Raw genomic sequence first — 20,544 nt, forward strand, 5'->3', positions numbered from 1 at the left:
ATCACATGATCTAGTAATTTCACTACTGGGCATTTATTCAAAGAATATGAAAACACTAGTTTGCAAAGATATATGCACTCTTACGTTTATTGCAGCATTATTTACAATAGCCAAATTATGGAAGCAGCCCAAGGGTCCATCGATAGATGAATGGATAAAGAAGATGTGGTATATATGGACAATGGAATATTACTCAGCCATTTAAAAAGAATGAAATCTTGCCATTTGCAACAACATGGACAGAGCTAGAGAGTACAATGCTAAGCAAAATAAGTCAGAGAAAAGACACCATATGATCTCACTCTTATGAGTGAGATGGAATGTAAGAAACAAACAAGCAAAGGGAAAAAGAGAGAGAGAGACAGACAGACAGACAAACCAAGTAACAGACTCTTAACTGTAGAAAACAAACTGACAGTTGCCGGGGGTGGTAGGGGAGGTGGATAGGTGAAGGGGATTAAGAGTGCACTCACCATGAGAAAAAAAATTAAAAGAAAAAAATGTTTAATGGTTATTTATTTTTGAGAGTGAGAGCATGAGCGGAGGAGGGGCAGAGAGAGGTGGACAGGGAAGTGGGCTCTGTACTGACAGCACTGAGCCTGACGTGGGGCTCAAAATCACGAACAGTGAGATCATGACCTGAGCCAAAGTCGGACGCTCAACCAACTGAGCCACCCAGGTGCCCCTGAAGTGGTAATTTTTTTAAAGAGGGAAAATTCAACAGAGTAACAGAAGTTTCACAAGGTTGTCAGAAGATCAAATTACCAAGTCAGTATCATTACCGCCACTTCAGCAGTAGCTAATTTAATAAAAATGTAATAGAAAATAAGACATCATTCACAAAGGGGGAAAACTCAGTAAATTATCTCAGAATTAAATTTGAAAAACACTGCACAGAACATTTAAGGAGAAAACTGTAAAAGAAGATCTGATTAAATAGATATACTATGTTTACAGGGGAAAAAAAAGTATTTCTTACATTAAAAACATCACTTACTACATCACTTACTAGTAAGGTCCTTATTAAAAAAAGTACCTTAATATTAAGCAATGTATCAGGGGGCACCTGAGTGGCTCAGTCAGTTAAGCTCTGGGTCATAATCTCACGGTTTGCGAGTTCGAGCCCACATCAGGCTCTGTGCTAACAGCTCAGAGCCTGGAGCCTGCTTCAGATTCTGTCTCCCTCTCTCTCTGCCCCTCCCCTGCTTGCGCTCTGTCTCTCTCTCAAAAATAAATGTTAGGGGAGCCTGGGTGGCTCAGTAGGTTAAGCATATGACTTCAGCTCAGGTCATGATCTCACGGTTTGTGGGTTCAAGCCCCACGTTGGGCTCTGTGTTGACACCTCAGAGCCTGGAGCCTGCTTTGGATTCTGTGTCTCCCTCTGTTTCTGCCCCTCCCCTGCTCTCTCTCTCTCTCTCTCAGAAATAAATAAACATTAAACAAAATTTTTTTTCAATATATGAAATTTGTTGTCATATTGGTTTCCATACAACACCCAGTGCTCATCCCAAAAGGTGCCCTCCTCAGTACCCATCACCCACCCTCCCCTCCCTCCCACCGCCCACCAACCCTCAGTTTGTTCTCAGTTTTTAAGAGTCTCTTATGCTTTGGCTCTCTCCCACTCTAACCTTTTTGTTTTTCCCTTCCCCTCCCCCATGGGTTTCTGTTAAGTTTCTCAGGATCCACATAAGAGTGAAAACATATGGTATCTGTCTTTCTCTGTATGGCTTATTTCACTTAGCATCACACTCTCCAGTTCCATCCACGTTGCTACAAAGGGCCATATTTCATTCTTTCTCATTGCCACGTAGTACTCCATTGTGTATATAAACCACAATTTCTTTATCCATTCAACAGTTGATGGACATTTAGGCTCTTTCCATAATTTGGCTATTGTTGACAGTGCTGCTATAAACATTGGGGTACAAGTGCCCCTATGCATCAGTACTCCTATATCCCTTGGGTAAATTCCTAGCAGTGCTATTGCTGGGTCATAGGGTAGGTCTATTTTTAATTTTTTGAGGAACCTCCACACTGTTTTCCAGAGTGGCTGAACCAATTTGCATTCCCACCAACAGTGCAAGAGGGTTCCCGTTTCTCCACATCCTCTCCAGCATCTATAGTCTCCTGATTTGTTCATTTTGGCCACTCTGATTGGCGTGAGGTGATATCTGAGTGTGGTTTTGATTTGTTAAAAAAAATTTTTTTTAAATAAATAACATTAAAAAAATGAAAAGATAAGCCCCATTCACAGTTAACATGAAAATATATAAATATGTTATATTTGTATAATGTATATCTATATATGACTTAATAAAAAAAAGTCACATTCTCTTAACTTTTATATATTCATAGTCTTTCTGCCCCAAGCTGACTTTGGGCCACCTTCTTCACACTCTCTACCCCACTTCTGCGGAGGACTGAGTTGAAAGCTCAGTAAACTTTATGTGATCAGGTAAGTGACCACCAAGTGGACAAGAGAGAAAGAGACCTCAGAGAAGATCCACACATCACTATTTATAGCTCGTGAGCAAACAGTTTTGCTAAAAGTGCCCAGATGTTAAAGAAGGAATCAATGGTCGTTCCACTAAGAATTTTTTACCATCCTAAAGTGACCTTTCTCCTCATCCCTTTTGTGGCTTCCCGCTCCCAGGTATCCTGGAAGACTTCTACTCACCGGGAAAAGCCTAGGCAAAGGTCTACCTCACAATTACTACATTCCAAAACCCTATCAGAATATGGCTCTGATATCCTGAAATCTCTGCAGCCCTACCTCTGCCAGGAGCAGCACAGGAATCCACACCCAACTGGTAACTAAGTTCTCTTTTTTACACTACCTGACACTTCCCTTAAACTGCTTCACAGTAAAGTCACACCGTCCAAGTCCTCCAGGACATAAATAGTTTGGGAATTCCTCTGGCAGCCCAAACAACTAGGCAAATAATCATTGGGTAAAATCTATATGAAATTCCCCCCCACAATGAGAATACCAAGAAGATGAGAGCCCACATGAAAATATCACACTCCTCCCCCCCACCAACTTAATTTGTCCAGAAATCAAACCAGGCATCTCATGGTGTTGGCTACGGCAACAGTCAAACAGCAAATATGCAATACAAAGTCGAGAACTTGATTAGCTGTGTGCTATACTCCATTTTGAAATATTTAGAGTGCTGGATAGTATAATATACCGGCATCTTTATGGGAAATTCATGAAGGCCATGAGGTTCCCCAGTACATAAATACAGGAATCTATATCTATATATGAACAAATCTGTATCTACCTATACTTATGGACACATGTAGTATGTTAACATACTCATGTAGTATATTGATGTATTTCTTAAAGATATTAGGAGTTCTCTAGGATTGTTCAGTCTTTTCAGAAATGAAAAAATAGGCTCAGGGAAGAAGAGTGGTGTACCTATCATCAAATTCCTAGTATGATGTTTCTCAAAGTGTGAAATTCGGCGTCAAAATTACATGGGTGATTCACTGAAAAGGCAGATCCCTAAATAGCCATCACAATGACTAGATGAAAATCTCTGAGGGTAGGACCTGGAAAGCTGCATTTTAACCACCTCCCAGGTGATTAAGTATATTACATATCTTTGAGTTGAAACCCACTAGGCTAACTCATAAGAAAGCTAGAAACAGAGTCCAGGTTTCTTAAAATCCAGTCCTGGCACTCTATGAAGACCATCTGTCTGTTTCAGACAAGCTATGCAAACCAAGGTAGCAACAAGTTAAATATATAGCACTGTGGCTAACAGTGCAGGGTCTGAGGCCACCTTGCTGAGTTTATACTCTGTCTCTTACTAGTTAGATCACTATGGATAAGATGCTCAATTCTCTGTGTCTTGATAGGCTCATCTCTAATGAGGGTAATAAGAACTACCTCTTCAAGTTGCCAAGAGCATTAAATTAGTTAATGCATATAAAGTGTTTAATATATTGACATATAGTAAGCACTCAATAATATTTTCATACTGCTTGAAAATTATCTTGAAGTATTTTGTTAATTGGGGAACCTCAAAAGCACCCTAAGTGTAATGTGGCCCTCAGTCATAAACACTAATCTGACCCCATACAAAAGATTAAACAGTAAGTGGGGTGCCTGCGTGGCTCAGTTGGTTGAGCATCCAACTTCAGCTCAGGTCATGATCTTGCGGCTTGTGGAGTTCAAGCCCACATCGGGCTCTGTGCTGACAGCTCGGAGCCTGGAGGTTGCTTCAGACTCTGTGTCTCCCTCTCTCTCTACCCCTCCCCCACTCACATACTGTCTCTGTCTGTCTCTCTCTCAAAATAAAAATAAACATAAATAAAAGATTAAACAGAAAGGGGTGCGTGGGTGACTCAGTTGGTTAAGCATCCAACTCTTGATCTCAGCTCAAGTCTTGATCTCAGGATCGTGAGTTCAAGCCCCATGTTGGGCTCCATATGCCTGCCACCCAAAAAGAAGATTACGCAGAAAGAGCACTTAAAGATGACTTGGCCACACAGACTTCTAGATCCTAGGGGTTATGAGGCACTTTGATGGGCAGAAAAGTGGATTAAAATCTCAAACCTGTATGTTAAAACGATATAGTTACTTGGATTTCAACTTACCATGACATCTCAACATCATTCCCAAGTGAAAGTTAAAATGCACAGATTTTAATTTATATCATAAGGAATGTGATGAGAACTTACAGATCTGTGCTAAAAGCACGAAGCTAAAAATAATAGTAAAAGTGGTAGGAGGACTAGTAACGTTAGCAGCTACTATTTATGTAATGTGCTAAGCACTTAATGAACATAATCTTTAGTCCCCCCAAATCTTACGAGGTAGACGTTATGTTGCTAATTTTTTAAGTCAAGGACATAAGAAATTTGTCCTAGGATACACAGAGAGCAAGCAGTGGAACAAGGATTTGAAAGCAGGTGCATCTGTCTCCAAATCCATGTTCTCAACTATTACACTATTATCACTTCCTATAGTAACACAATTGAACACTCACCACCAAGGGCTTACAGATGCCAAGGCGTACAATGCCTGGTGGTACGGCTTTCAACACTTCCACGGCTTCAGCAAGTGTGGTGTTCTCCAAAGAGTATTCGTTGACTGAAACCAGGCGGTCTCCAGGTAAGAGTTCTCCTGCTCTTTCTGCAACACCATCTGCCACCAGGGAACGGATCACAATCACTGATCGTGTGGGATCCAAAGGGTCCTAAAGGATCAAGTAAAGAAGAAACAATGAGTGCATTTCTGAAAATACATGTATTCATGATTCTCATTTGACTATTTATTATAAGTGTCCAGCATTCTGGTGATAGTCTTCCAAATTCTTCTGTTAAAATATCATTCTATACATCCACACAAATGTCAGCTTCTATCAAGGTGGAAACATAATCCTAACAATTTCAGTTACATATCTGAGGGTTCAATACATACAAATTTCTTCTTTAAACTTTTGAAAACTGCTATTTTGTTGGACCACAAGTCTATGGACAGTTGAATAAGATTCTCTGACATCCTCAAGCATCCATATTATAGACTAAAGACAAGTCTGCTTTTGGGCAATAAATAGGCTTTAAGAGAAGTATACTATGGTAAATGATACTTCATTTTTATGTATTGCACCAGTATAAAATCCTCCTGTTAAATCAACGAAGTTCAAAACAGACATGGAATCCATGGAATATCCAACTGCATGACAAAAGTATTTTGAAAATAACATAATTACGGGGCGCCCGGGTGGCTCAGTCAGTTAGGCATCTGACTTCGGCCCAGGTTATGGTCTCACAGCTTGTGAGTTCGAGCCCCGCATCGGGCTCTGTGCTGACAGCTCAGAACCTGGAGCCTGCTTCAGATTCTGTGTCTCCCTCTCTCTCTGCCCCTCCTCTGCGTGTTCCCTGTCTCTCAAAAATAGATAAATGTTAAAAAAAATAAAAAATAACATAATTATAATTTATAATCTATAACATGATATAGGGACCCCTAGGTGAGAACTATTCTGATATAAGAAAATGAGCGTCACTTTGTCAACAAAACCAAGGTGAAAATCTCTCCCATCTACTGGGAAGGCCCCGTTTTTTTTTTTTTTTTTTTTATTAAGCAGCACTAAAGATAATGTTGACATTCAATAAATACATTTGGTTAATAACCAGTTTATAGTCCATTATTTTTTTATTTTATTGGACACTCATATACAGCACTTACTATGTGCCAGGCTCTATTCAAAGTGCTTTACACTAACACTTGTCTCTGTTTTTACAGATGAGGAAACTAAGGCTCAGAAAGTTCAGGAAACTTGCCAAGATTACCCACGTGGTAAGTAGCAGAGCTAGGATTCAAACTCAGCCAGTCTGGCACCTAGGTTCTTACTCTAGACCATCAGGCTCTGCCACTTGCCCCAGTTTAAAATAATGGTACTACAGAGAAAAAATAAATCCCAATCATGACACTTGTTTTGTCTATTTTGTTCCTACAGTTTCATAATGCACATACTATTCCATAAAGTCAAGATGTAGTAACATGAGATTCTACTACTGTTGAACCCTTCCCGACAAATACAAGAGAAACTGTCATGTTTTGTGTTAGAATCAGAAGGCTCAGGAATTAGCAAAGTGAGAATTTGCCAAGTTCCAGGCTTTGTCAGTTTGATATGACTGATGGTTCTTTTGAAGTGTTCTGATCCAGTTTTCCATACCTCTGTGCTTTGGACATCAGAGTTCATTTTCAAGTACTATATGGAATTTTTTTTTTTAAAAATTTTTTTTCAACGTTTATTTATTTTTGGGACAGAGAGAGACAGAGCATGAACGGGGGAGGGGCAGAGAGAGAGGGAGACACAGAATCGGAAACAGGCTCCAGGCTCCGAGCCATCAGCCCAGAGCCCGACGCGGGGCTCGAACTCACGGACCGCGAGGTCGTGACCTGGCTGAAGTCGGACGCTCAACCGACTGCGCCACCCAGGCGCCCCAAGTACTATATGGAATTTTAACCAAATATATCATGTTTAAATCAACAAAAGCCACACAGCTAATTCCTTGAAAAATGCCTTCAAACATAACTGTCATTACTCTCCTTAACCTTGCTTTTCTGCTCCAAGGTCAAGATACTCTTGGTAAATTTCTAACATGCCCTGATGTAGAACACCTCATATATAGGAAAAGGACTGAAAGTAAAAATAGTCATGAGTACTCACTAATAAAGTACATAGTGCTAAACTATAATTACACCAATATTTTCAAGTAGAGGGAGCTATTGCATAGGAAGAGAAGAGAAAAGAACAAACAAAAAAAAAAAAAGTACAGTGGTATATCAGCAGGCAATCAGTGCAGATATAAAAGAGCTGTCTGTTTTGTCACCGGCAACCATGAATCACAACACACTTTTCATTCTGAAATATGAAACCATTACATTTTAAGTCTGACACACTAATAAATAAGCTGTACAATTATGTCCTTCATTTAGGATGTCAGTTTATGATGAAAAGCTTTTTTATTAGGGGGGAAGGGAAACTACATAATAGCATATTCCTCTCATGAAATGCCCAGAAAGCAGCTAGCATTACTTCATTTTAATAATTACTAAACTTTCTTAGGGAAAACTGCAACAGTAAAATATACCAAAAGCAAATAAATGATTTCACTAGGTTGGCGTGAGCAATCTCCTTGCAGAGTCATAGAACACCAAATCAGAAAATACTATTTTTAACCTCAACTGGGTGAACAGGTTTTCAAAATGCAACCAGATGAAATGATAATCAGAAACATTTGAAAGAAAGATTAACCAGGAAATAATAGAAATAGAATGATTAACACATTTGCCTTATTACAGAAAAGTCGTGGTGAGCATTCATTTATACAAAGCGCAGTCTTCTTTAGACCTCAAGCTAGTTCCAGGTATGCTTCCTTACTAAAATTTATTCAGGCTTAGACCTCTAGTTATTCTGAACACTAAGTCCAATCTACCACTGCTTTTCCTGGAGGAGAGAACCCAATGGCAGCGTCTTTGTCATTTAAAAAAAAAAGAAAGAAAAGCCATCCATTTCTGAAGATGCCCCATTATGCATAATCACTATTTCATTTTCTGTGATGACTTTTCTAACTGTGTGATTTCCTATGTAGCCGAATGAAGTTGCTTTAATGAGTAACAGTCATTTCCTTTCATGGGGCATCACATGCAGCAGCCGCCCTATGGAAAAACAGCAGCTGCTACTGCCTACTGGGGCGACTGCTGTCCTTGAGGCTTTGCTGCATTAAAAATGCTTAAAAACCAGCCCGATTTAGGCTACTCATCATCAGAAAGGCCTGTTTTCTGAAAAATCTAGCCCACAGTATCATACCCATGTTGTAGCAAACAAAATGTTATAACGGTTGTTTCTAAAGACCTCTACCCAACTTTGAGACCCCATGTAAATTTTTTTTAAGTTCCCATCAGTTCTTATGACCATTTATCATGATTTTAAAACCTCTGATTCTTCCTATTTTGGTAAATAACACTGCAAGGAACATGGTCTTCCAAAATCAAGACATTGTTTTAGACTAAGCAGTCAATAGAGGGCACTAAAGACCAATCACAGAACACAAGAAACAGCATCTTTTACTATGACAACTACTCTCTTCTGAAGGATTTGGTTCTTCTTTCTTCAAAAGCCTTATATTATTATACACATTATAACAGTATTCCATATGCTTGCTTCAACTTAACCATTTATGAAACTTGTCCCCTACAGCTCTTAAAAATATTAGCAAACCCTGACAATCAGTTAAGGACAGCTAACTTCCCTCAGAATGCCAGACCAAGACAGGAGATCTGACTTGAATTCTTCTCACTATTTAGCAATGAAATCCTGAGAATCCAAATACCCGGTCTCATAAGTGCATACAATCACTGTGCCTGCCTGAAGAAAAGTGCACATAAGAATTTTTGAGGTTTCTTGAAGTGATGATAACATTTGATGTTATAAACACAGGATGTTTCCATGTTGGGGGAAATCCAAGTTGACAGACTTCTCTCCTCCCATAATCCCTGACTCGCATTACCATTTACCCAAGCACTCACTTAATCCCTCTCCCCTAACCCCTACACTGAGTTGCTAGCTAAGGCATGTCAATTTGAACTTCTATCTTTTCTACCTGACCCTTTCTCTCCATTTCCGCCACAACTAAGTTGGTTCAGCTTCTCATTATTTCTTGCCTCTGCAACTGTTTGTCTCACTGTCTCCACTCTTGCTCCCATCAGTTTATTTTCCACAGAAATAAAAGAATGATCTTTAACAATAAAAATGTGATGAGGGGCGCCTGGGTGGCCCAGTCGATTAGCGTCTGGCTGCGGCTCAGATCGTGATCTTGCAGTTTGTGAGAGTTTGAGTCCTGCATGGGGCTGTCTGCTGTCAATGTGGAGCCTGCTCTGGATCCTCTGTCCTCCTCTCTCTGCCCCTCCCTTCCTCACTTGCTCTTGCTCTCTCTCTCCCCCTCAAACATAAATATTTTAAAAAATAAATAAAAATTAAATTTAAAATGTGGTCATAATTTCTTCTCTATTTGAAACACTTCAGTGACACTCAATTGCCTTCGGACCATGTCTTAACTGCTTGTGAGAGCAATTCCTTCAGATGTGCAGAGGAGTCTATCGCTCTCCCTACACGTAACACTGCCCGTTTCCATTTGCTCCGCACATCGTCCCAAAGATACAGAACTACTGAAATCCAGCGACTGTGAAATGCTTTGATGCGTTGTCTGACATCCGACAAACCATTCCATCTGCCAGGAATACTTTCTCTGCTCCACTGCCACTTATCTACCTTTTCACCATCAGAGTCCACTCAAGTGTTTCCACCAATGGGAAGCCTTCCCTGACTTTCTCCTCTTGTGATCCCCTAATTCTAGAAGAGGACTTCCATACAGCATTTGTCATAATATAGTTTTCCTTATTGTCCCATATCTCTTAAAATAAGTTGGGTCTGCTGCTTGTTAGATGTATCCATGGCACCTGGCATTTTTCAGAAATTATTTTAACTGTCTTATCTATTAAAAATAAGCTTCATGAGAGTGAGGGTGTGTTTACTTATTAGCTGCTTTATTTCCAGGACGTACTAAAGTGAATGCCATATGGAAGTTACTGAATAGTAGTTGAAATATTGAATGGCAAACTATTTACCTTCTCTCTCCTCACTGGACTGTTAAGTCAAAGGCAAAGGCCACATCCCATCATATATGAATAGGAACAACAATGGTTAGCACTTACTGAGTGTTTGCCATGCCAGGAATGTTCTAGGAATCTTACTAGAATTCATTTATTAACCTTCACACCACCATGAGGTAAGTACCATTATTATCCCTACTTTCAGGATGAGAAAACTAAGACAGAGGAAAAGTACCCAAGGCGCACAGTTGAGAAATGGCAGAGGCAGAATTTAAACCACCTGGTAAAGTTCCAGGGTTGACACTCTTAGCCACTAAGTGATGCAGCTTCCCTATCTTCAAGTACTTGCCAAACAAATTAGTACTGAAAGAAGGCAAATTGATAGACGATATATTTATTACCTTGCCAAAGTGTGTAAACTGAGGCCCTTACGTATGACACTTGGCCACTACAGGTTTATATATCAGTACCTAGTTGATGAAGTTAGCACAGAATGTAGAGCTTGGCTACCATGTACAAATAAAACATGTATTTGTTGGCCAAATTTTAATTTATACCTACTTTCTCAAGAATCCATTCATTTGGTGACCTGAAGACACCTTTACATGAAGGGATACATACATGTGACAATAATTATGCCCAAATGGATAGGATTCCAAGTTTCTACAATGTCTATAAAATGTAGTATATGAATATTTGTGTACCTTCCCACAGATCAAAGAGATCAGAGTTCACATAAGATAAGGCAAGGTGCAGGGGCATCACCTGGGGCAGAATGGTGGCTCAGTTGAAATGTAGGCTCTGTGAGAGACGGCTATCAACCTGAAGATGTGGGGAGCTCTAGCCATGAAGCTGTCACATAAGCAAAACTACCAATACAAGCAAGCAGCGACAGCAAGCTCACTGGAAAGGCATGGAGCAGGGAATGTTAGAGAGAAGAAATAAACAAGAAAAGTGGTCACATTTAATAAAATTGGCCAGTGCATCAGTAAGAGGTATTTTTTAAAGAGGAACATGAGACGTATACCCTGGACTATTCTGACATTTAACATGTATATGCTTTGTAGTATTACTCCAATGCAGAAAAATAGATATCAAGGTGTAAACAATGACCTTACTACATGAATTCAAAATAAAGAACAACTTTTTGATTATTTTTTAATTCTATATTTAACACCCTAACTTTTAAAAGCATTAAGGAAATGGAATATGAATTTTTATAGTAGAATGGCATTGAGAAACAGCATATTTTATTTCAGATAAAAACCTGTGTCTAATAGATCAATGGAACAGGATAGAGAGCCCAGAAATACACCCATGCTTATATGGCCAATTAATCTAGACAAAAGCTGCAAGAATATACAATTGGGAAAAAATAGTCTTTTCAATAAATGGTGCTGGGAAAACTGGACAGTTACATGCTCTATGAAAGGACTGCTTTCTTACACCATACACAAAATAAATTCAAAAGGGATTAAAGATCTAAATGTGAGACCCAAAACCATAAAACTCTTAAAACACAGGCAGTAATCTCTTAAACATCAGCGTTACCAACGTATTTATGGATGTATCTCCTCAGGCAAGAGAAAGCAAAACTAAAAATAAACTATTGGGACTATACCAGAATGAAAAACTTCAGCACAGCAAAAAAATAATCAACAAAACAAAAGGCAACCTAGCAAATGGGAGAAAGTGTTTGCAAATGATATATCTGATAAGGGGTTAATATCCAAAATATGTAACTTACACAACTCAACACCAAAAAGAAACTGACTAAAAAATGGATAGAGGACCTGAACATTTTCCTAAAAAACATATACAGATGGCCAGCAGACACAGGAAAAGATGCTCAATATCACTAATAACTAGGGAAATGAAAATCAAAGCTACAATGAAATATCATCCTACCCTGGTCAGAATGACTAGTATCGAAAAGATGAGAAGTGACAAGTGTTGGCAAGGATGTAGAGAAAAGGAAACCCTCATGCACTGTTGGTGGGAATATAAATTGGTGCAACCACTGTGGAAAACAGTAAGGAGGTTCCTCAAAAAATTAAAAATAAATACCCTAATCCCATTGCGGGAATTTACAACAGCCAACATATGGAAGCAACTCAAGTGTCCATCAATAGATGAATGAATAGGGGCGCCTGGGTGGCTCAGTCAGTTAAGCGGCCGACTTCGGCTCAGGTCATGATCTCGCGGTCCGTGAGTTCGAGCCCCGTGTCGGGCTCTGTGCTGACAGCTCAGAGCCTGGAGCCTGTTTCAGATTCTGTGTCTCCCTCTCTCTGACCCTCCCGCGTTCATGCTGTGTCTCTCTCTGTCTCAAAAACTAAATAAACATTAAAAAAAAAATAGATGAATGAATAAAGCAAATGTGGTATATATATACAGTGGAATATTACTCAGCCATTAAACAGAATGAAACCTTGCCATTTTCAACAACATGGATGGCATTATGCTAAGTGAAATAAGTGAGACACAGAAAGACAGATGCCATATGATTTCACTTATAGGTAGAATCTAAAAAACAAATTAAACAAACAGACTGTCAAATACAGAGAACTTGTGGTTGCCAGATGGGAGGTAGGAAGGAAGATCAGTGAAATAGGTGAAGGGGATTAAGAGGTACAAACTTCCAGTTAGTTATAAAACAAATACGTCACAAAAACAAAAAGTACAGCATAGGGAATATATTCAGTCAGTAATATTGTTGTATGGAGTCAGATGGTGACTACGATTATCATGATGAGCAATAAGTAATGTACAGAATTGGCAAATCACTATATTGTACACCTGAAACTAACATAACACTGTATGTCAACTACACTTCAATAATTTTCAAAATGTGTATAAATTGCTTTACCTTTGATAATTTTGACACTGTTAACTGAGTACAGTATATTAAAATATAAAATTGGCCTGTGTAAACTCATGAGAGGAAATATGGTTAAGTCATATAGTCTTAATCCTACATTTAATTACTCTAAGTAGTTTAATTATTAAAGTTCTTTGCTGCTGTACAGCTCACCACACCAAAATAACTGCTCTCCCATATTACCGGAGTCCTTCATCAAAATGAAATGATTAAAAAAAAAAAAAAAAGACTAGGAATTCAACCTAAATAATTATGAAATAGAAAGTGCTCTACAAATGAACAGATATCCTAATCAATGCATTCAATGTCTTGGTATACATTATCACAGAATTAGGCTATTGAGCCTAACTCCACAAATACTCAGATCAGTGTGAGGAAGTATATTTCAAAGATAATTTTAAAGAATCTACATAATTTCTGGATAACATGAAGTAGGTAGCTATGAAATATTTGATCAGAGAATTGTTCCAAATCAGTAATGTTCAACTGAGAGAAAACTATAAAAGTAGCAAGCAGCAAATATTTGTTTCTTGAAGAGCATACTCTTAAATGTGGCCATTATTATTTGAACTAAAGATTATTAGGGGCGCCTGGGTGGTTTAGTTGGTTAAGCATCCAGCTCTTGATTTCGGCTCAGGTCATGATCTCTCTGTTCATGAGATTGAGCCCCATATTGGGCTCTGCACTGATGGTGCAGAACCTGCTAGAGATTCTCTCTTTCTCTGCCCCTCCCCTGATCACACTTTCTCTTTCAAGATAAATAAAAGAAACATTAAAAAAAAATCTTTGATCTCAAAAGAATATTAAGTTAAAACGTAAATAAGTAGATTTTCAACGATCTCAAGGAAGTTACTAAAACGGAGAACACTGAAAGAAACCATTAAATTTAAAAGGGAGACCACTAACTTCTCCATCCTGGAGGTAGGTGGAAGAAGCAACTGGTACAAAGAAAGGCAAAGGAAAGTTTATTTTACACACACACACACAGGAAAAAAAAAAAACAGTGATCTGCAGAAGCTCTGAGGTACAGCTGGCATGAATTAAAATTTCCATTGTGAGCAACGTCAATCAGGAAACAGGAATCCAAAGTGGTTTTTTTGTTTTTTGTTTTTTTTTTAAGGAGAAAATATACATAGGAGAGAAAGACAAGGAAGACAGCTATTCAATCCACTAGTAGTAGGATGGGTATGGATTAGAGGTCAGGGGACAAGTTTTGAGCCCCAGCTTGGTGCCAGCCTGGCTGTGTATAGTTTCAGAAGTTCATTTCTCTGAGTCAGTTTCTTCAATTGTAAAATGAGAACACTGGATACATGACAGTTAGGATCTGTTTCCCCAACTCCAAAATCCTGTAACTAAATTTGACAGACTATCTTGAGTCAAATTTGTCATTAATTTCTACCAAAACATTCAGAAAACCACTGTAAAAAGTAGGGAATGATGGAAGTTAATTCAAAACACAGCTTCAGTAATGAAAAAGATGTACACTCTGGTCACAAATATAGTATAATTTCAGTTAGTGGGGTCTTTTAAGAACTCATAAAAAGGCCACTGACTACATAAGATCTAACTTCCTGGATATTGTACCATCAAAACGAAACATATGACAAAATGTTTATGACATGTGCCTTTTTTTTTTAATAAGTTGAATCTTAAAACAACTTATGTTTTTCCCTTTGCGATTTTTAGATTGCAACAAAGACATGTCAGGGACTATTACTTGAATTAAAATCACTAACATAGTTCTGGTTTAAGATAGTGGGATGTAATTAATTCTACTAAAAGAGCTTCTGATTTGACCAACAAGCTAAGCATTTACTTTTAGGAAAGAGAAATAAATGTATTTATAGTGAATGCAAGGCAATAAATAAATGATTTGATGAATAATGGGCAAGCTACCTTATTAGAATTTAATCCCATTTTTAACTATTTTATAATATAGCCAAGTATTACACTAATCGTACCAATTACCGCAACACCATCGTGTTCAAAGTACCCACAAAATACATTCAGTGCACTCAAGATAGATTAAACTGATATGGTTCCTGGCTTCTTGTGTCTTATTACTTCCTAAATACCATTAGGCATTAAGAATAGATTTTTCCATGCATCATACATAGAACCGAACAGTCCCTGAGCAGCACAGTAAGCACAGCATGTGAGGCAATTAAAAGTGCAATGAAAGAGAACTGGACAGAGAAACTTGCTAAAAATTCAAAATATATTGCAAACAGGAAAAAAAATACAGAAGCTTGCACATAATTTTATTCTGCATAGCTTGGTACTTCAAGTCTATTTTAAGCCCTATAATAATTTAAATGGTTCAACCAGGAGTCCCATGGAAATTGCTTCTTGAAGACTATTGCTTTCTTTTATCCCCCTCTAGTCTCTGATTAGATATTTTCCTTGGATATTAGATCTGTTGCTTGAAGGTTTCATCTACTGAAAATTTTTTGTCATGCTGTAATTGTTTCCCATTCACTCCTGGCCCAGGACTTTTGAAGGTTTTAAGGAAAATAAAACAAAATCAACCACACAAATGTTCTTTATCTGTAAGTCCCCTCATTTGTCTGGAAAGTCCACTAGGCAGACAGTAGTACTCAAGTACAGACTCATACCCTCTATTAAAATTACAGTAGCTGAAAAAAAATGCCATTGGTTGAAATGTGAATATACTTCACATTATGGGACTGCACACTTAAAAATGGTTAAGATGGTAAATTTTATGATATGTGTATTTTACAATTTTCTAAGTAGAAAATGAATTTATAAATAAATATTGCAATATCATCCAAGGAAAAAACTACAGAAATTGAAAGCTACTATGATGCAGGGCAAGTATAGACACATAAAATTTGTAAAAGCTTTTCTAATGTTAATTTTGGAATTTATTTTCATTTTCCATACAAATCATTCTCAGCCTAAGCATTTGGAAATACTAGCTGAGACTTGGGTTTCTCGTCTGTAACTGGGAAGAACAACAGTACAGATTTCATAGAGTTGTGCAAAGCATTAAATGACACAGGTCACATAAGGGGCTTTATAAGTCCACAGCAAGCACTTCATAGGCGCTAATCCTATTCTATGGTTATCACTGTGAAGATGATGATGGAGAAGTCAGTAGGAAATAGGAGATTGAGGAGTTAACAATTACCACTGAATTTACAGTCTTCTAAATTCAACTGAGCATGTGTGATTTAAACCAACAGTTCTATCAACTACTGAACTATTTGTGATATGATGCTTATGTGGTAACACACGGAAATAAAGAGCTGACCCTACACTCTCCAGGTTACGAAGATCTCTGCATCAGAAGAGAAGCTTGGAGCAGCACGGCATCCTCAGCCCTCCTTCTCTCTTGAAGCAGACACTGAAAGACAGGAGCCTGTCTCCAGGCTGGGAGGTATGCTGACAAGCATAGCCATAGCAAGGACACAGGATGCCATTCACTCTTGAGAAAAAATTCTGTGATTTTTTTTTTTTTTAATCCTTGAAAGGGCAACCAATACTCTGTAGTATGTAGCATGCAACGTGCAGAATAAAACTTTGCCAACTCTGAAACTATTCAGGAAAAAAGGCCACAGAGTCCTGCTGGAAAATCTAGGATGCAACACACATAGTTTGCACTCTCTGGTGGTAAGAAAGCCGCCAGGTCTCTCAAAAGCACAGGCCAGGTGGGAAGAGTAGAGGCGAGGGACTGCAAAATTCAGAAATGATCTCAAGTAAACCTTTTGGAATCGTAGTAAGTATTTTTCTCTGGAAAGACAACTGGAAATTTTTTTGTCTTTTATCATTGTGTTAAGCCACAGTCATGAAGAATCAATGTTGTTCCTATCACACTACTAGAGCACAGACTTAGGAGCCCACCTCCACCCACTAATTGGGTGATCTTGAGCAAATTCCTTAACCTCTTGCCATTTTCCTAAGTCATAAAATGAAGATGATTACAGGACCTACCTTATGGGGTGGTAGGGATGATTAAATCAGTTTATGTGTATATCGAGGCCTTAATGTGCAACACAAAGTAAGCAGTACATAATTCATAATTACTATTTTTACCATGTGAAATGTGAGTCCTGTTTTTCATATAAAATATGAGAACACAAAGTTTCTCAAAGGATTTTTCATTAAAAGGAATAAAACTCACAAATTTAGATACATAGTTAACAGATACTAAAGAAAAAAAGACTTGAAATAAGGGCCAAGTAATCAATTCTAGGACAGGAAATTCCTGTGCCTGGAGCGCCCACTACCTGTTTGTCTACAAGGCATACCTCAGTTCCCTGTGAGGCCCCTCTGAATCCTAAGAAACAATCATCACAGAGTCTCAGTCTTACTTCCAGCACCGCTAAAATCATAATGTATTATACAGAGTTGTTATTAAGTCTGTTCCCTTTATTATATTTAACATATGTTTATTTATCCACTGACTCTCTACTCCCTATTGAATTTAAATTCCATGAGGACACAGAGTCTATGATTTACTTTGTTCACTACTATCTTCTTCCTGTCTAGAACAGTGCCTGCCATAGAAGATACTCAGTATATATTTGTTAAAGTTCTTTAATATCTCTTTTCATCTTTATATGCCCCATACTAGGTCATACTAAATGGACACTTTTTTTAAATGTTTGTTTATTTTTGAAAGAAAGAGAGCGAGCACGCATGTGAGAGCGGGGAAGGGACAGAGAGAGGGAGACAGAGGATCTGAAGCAGGCTCTGTGCTCATAGCAGATTCTGACATGGGGCTCGCGGGGCTTGAACTCACAACCAGAGAGATCATGACCTGAGCCAAAGTCAGCCACTTAACCAACTGGGCCACTCGGGTGCCCCTGAACAATAATTGTTTTTTGAGGGAGACAATGAGTAACAGGTATGGTCACTGTGTGCTCGGATTCTATGTTTTAGAATCGTCATCATTTTTCAGTAACTGGTAACATATTATTTTATGCCTAGAAAGTGTGGGCATTTATATGCATCTTTTATTTAATATTTATAACTTTATAAGGCAAATACGATTTCTATCTTAGAGATTATTATTTTAGTAAACTGAGAATAAGGAAGACTAATAAGCCTGTCCAAAGTCCTAGTAGGGAGTCACAGCCAGAATGAAAATCCTGGTCCTGACTCCTAAGCTAGTGCTGTTAACCATCCTATGTGTTCACAGTGGCATACGGGTGAATGTAACATCTGACTAAAGTAAAATACGAAGGGAACAGCTGAAAGGGAAACCTGAGCCCTAGAACATGGTATGTAAAGATCAGGCAGCCAATCCCCTTTCCTGCATCATTAACAAATTAGGCCTTTGGTACCAGAAGGAGGCAGCACACTTCTCAGCCCTCACTGGGAATAGCATGGCTTCTCTGGATCACTGCCTGGCTCCAAATGACACCCACACACAGGGCAGAGCAGTACAAATCACCACGCCTTGGGAAAACAGATTCTCAATACCTGTTGGTGTTTTTGATTCACTCTTTCTGCCATACTCTAGGAAGGGCTATGACGGTCATCTACTGCCATGGCTCTCGAGGCTGACATCACAACCAAGTGAGGACTTCTACGAGACACCCACACGCAGAGGTAGGGGAAGACGGGGCATGAAATAGCTCTGAAGAACGAATTTCTTCTTTAGACCAACATTGTTTCTTGAGTTATTATTCTGTTTTTAATTACATGGGAAACAGATACATAGCTACACTGATATCCACTAACTTCCTGGAATATGTTCAGCATTTCACAAGATAGATGTAATTACCAGGTTTTGCAGTAAATCAGTTCTCTGTGGTTGTTTCATAAACACTAATATTTACAGTTTGGCCATTTGTGAAATGCTCATGAAAGGTAATATGACAAATATACCATTTACAGGATCTCCTCCTCCTCCTCAGCATTGCCTTCTAGTACAAAGCAGAAACATTTGTTAAAAGGGGAGCCACCCTATTAGAAAGCACCAACCAGCTGACGAGCATTTGCTCCCTGCCCTCTCTCTATTCTCTCTCCCCACCATTAGACACAATGGGACTTTTTTTTTTTTTTTGGCCAAATTCGTATTCCAGAGGAGCCATGAAATTCCCGTAAAGTTCAACATCAGGCCTGACTTAAGATCTTTGGGGCCTCCTGCTAACTTCATCCCCCTGCAGCTGCCTCGCTAAGGCAAGCTTTTGATCTGTACTATCTGGATTTCAAGCTGATATACACACAGCCTCTTTGATCTCTTATTAAGTGGCTTCTGGTCTCCTGATGCCTTTAGTCTTGCTGAACTGTGGTTTTTGGAAGTCAGTCATCATCCTGAGCACAGTACAAACTCCACACACCAGGAGTGGGCTCCCTTCATTCACCCACTTCGCAGGCTTGAAAAGCAATCTTTAAGCCATGAGAGAATTTCCCCACTAGCCACAATCAATCCACTCCATGAACACACTACTAAGAATTATTTTTCAAATGAAGCAGCTTAAAATGATTTAAAGGATACAGAACTTTCCCATAGAGGGAAAGGGAGCAAATCCTCTGTGAAAAGAAATCTTCACCCCAGTTGGCACTGAAGCTTACAGTACTTTGATGTTAATAAAAATAAATGTGGACAGGAATCAGGGATGAGCACAGAATAGCCTTTATCAGTCCCAAGTTCCATTAAGCAAAAGTGACCTTTAAATGCAGATGTGTGGTTTGTTCAACAGCAAGCTATAGGAGGATATATTTATGAGAACATGTATATGACCATTAGTAGCAGATTGATGGCATTTTCTTAGTCTTACTGTCTTAATCCTACCTGGGTGAAGTAAACCCAAAGAACTCCTTTAAAAAAAAAAAAGACATAAGCAACAAAAGAAAAAATCAACAAGATATTGGTGTCCATGTTATGAGATCCCTTGAGCATGAAAGTGTAGCTATATAGTATATCCTCCGTGTCTTAGATTCTGGAATTAGTGTAGGTTTGTAATTGGCTTTTTAATATTACTAACATAGGCTGTATTATATGTTAAAATTATGTTGATACCTATCTAATTCTATATCTTAAAGTCTATGAACTAATCGCCTAATAACACAAAGATACTGGACTTCCACAAGTTAGTGAACACTATATATTCTTAACAGCATTCACCTAAAATAGCAAAAATTAAAATCCTTAATTGCTTCTCTTTATAAACTCAAGTTTTCTCATAAACAAGATTAAAACTGATAGAAGAAATAGGAATAGACTTTTGGGCACTAGCAGCATTGTATGAATATAAACCATTTATGCCCTTAGCTTCAAAAATCAATAAATTAATTACTGCCGGGATGCCTGGGTGGCTCAGTCAGTTAAGCGTCCAACCGGAGCTCATGTCATGATCTCACAGTTCGTGAGTTCGAGCCCCAGGTTAGGCTCCATGCTGACAGCTCAGAGCCTGAAGCCTGCTTTGGATTCTGTGTGCGTGTGTGTGTGTGTGTGTGTGTGTGTGTGCGTGTGTGTGTGTGTGTGTGTTTCTCTCTCTCTCTTTCTGCCCCTCTCCCACTCACGTTCTGTTTCTCAAAAATAAATAAACATTAAAAT

The 20,544-nt window shown here is 38.6% G+C and overlaps 1 protein-coding gene across 2 annotated transcripts in view; it reads right to left on the reverse strand.

The window, feature by feature from the left end:
* Positions 1 to 20,544, reverse strand: part of PATJ (PATJ crumbs cell polarity complex component) — a 367,631-nt gene that overhangs the window by 257,651 nt on the left and 89,436 nt on the right. For both annotated transcript variants that reach the window (XM_047870413.1, XM_047870411.1), the window contains exon 18: positions 5,001 to 5,210. In XM_047870413.1, the coding sequence (XP_047726369.1) occupies positions 5,001 to 5,210 (210 nt within the window). The remainder of the gene's footprint in view (positions 1 to 5,000; positions 5,211 to 20,544) is intronic.

The sequence above is a fragment of the Prionailurus viverrinus genome, chromosome C1 (genome assembly GCF_022837055.1).
Source record: "Prionailurus viverrinus isolate Anna chromosome C1, UM_Priviv_1.0, whole genome shotgun sequence".
In the NCBI taxonomy this organism is placed as follows: domain Eukaryota; kingdom Metazoa; phylum Chordata; class Mammalia; order Carnivora; family Felidae; genus Prionailurus; species Prionailurus viverrinus.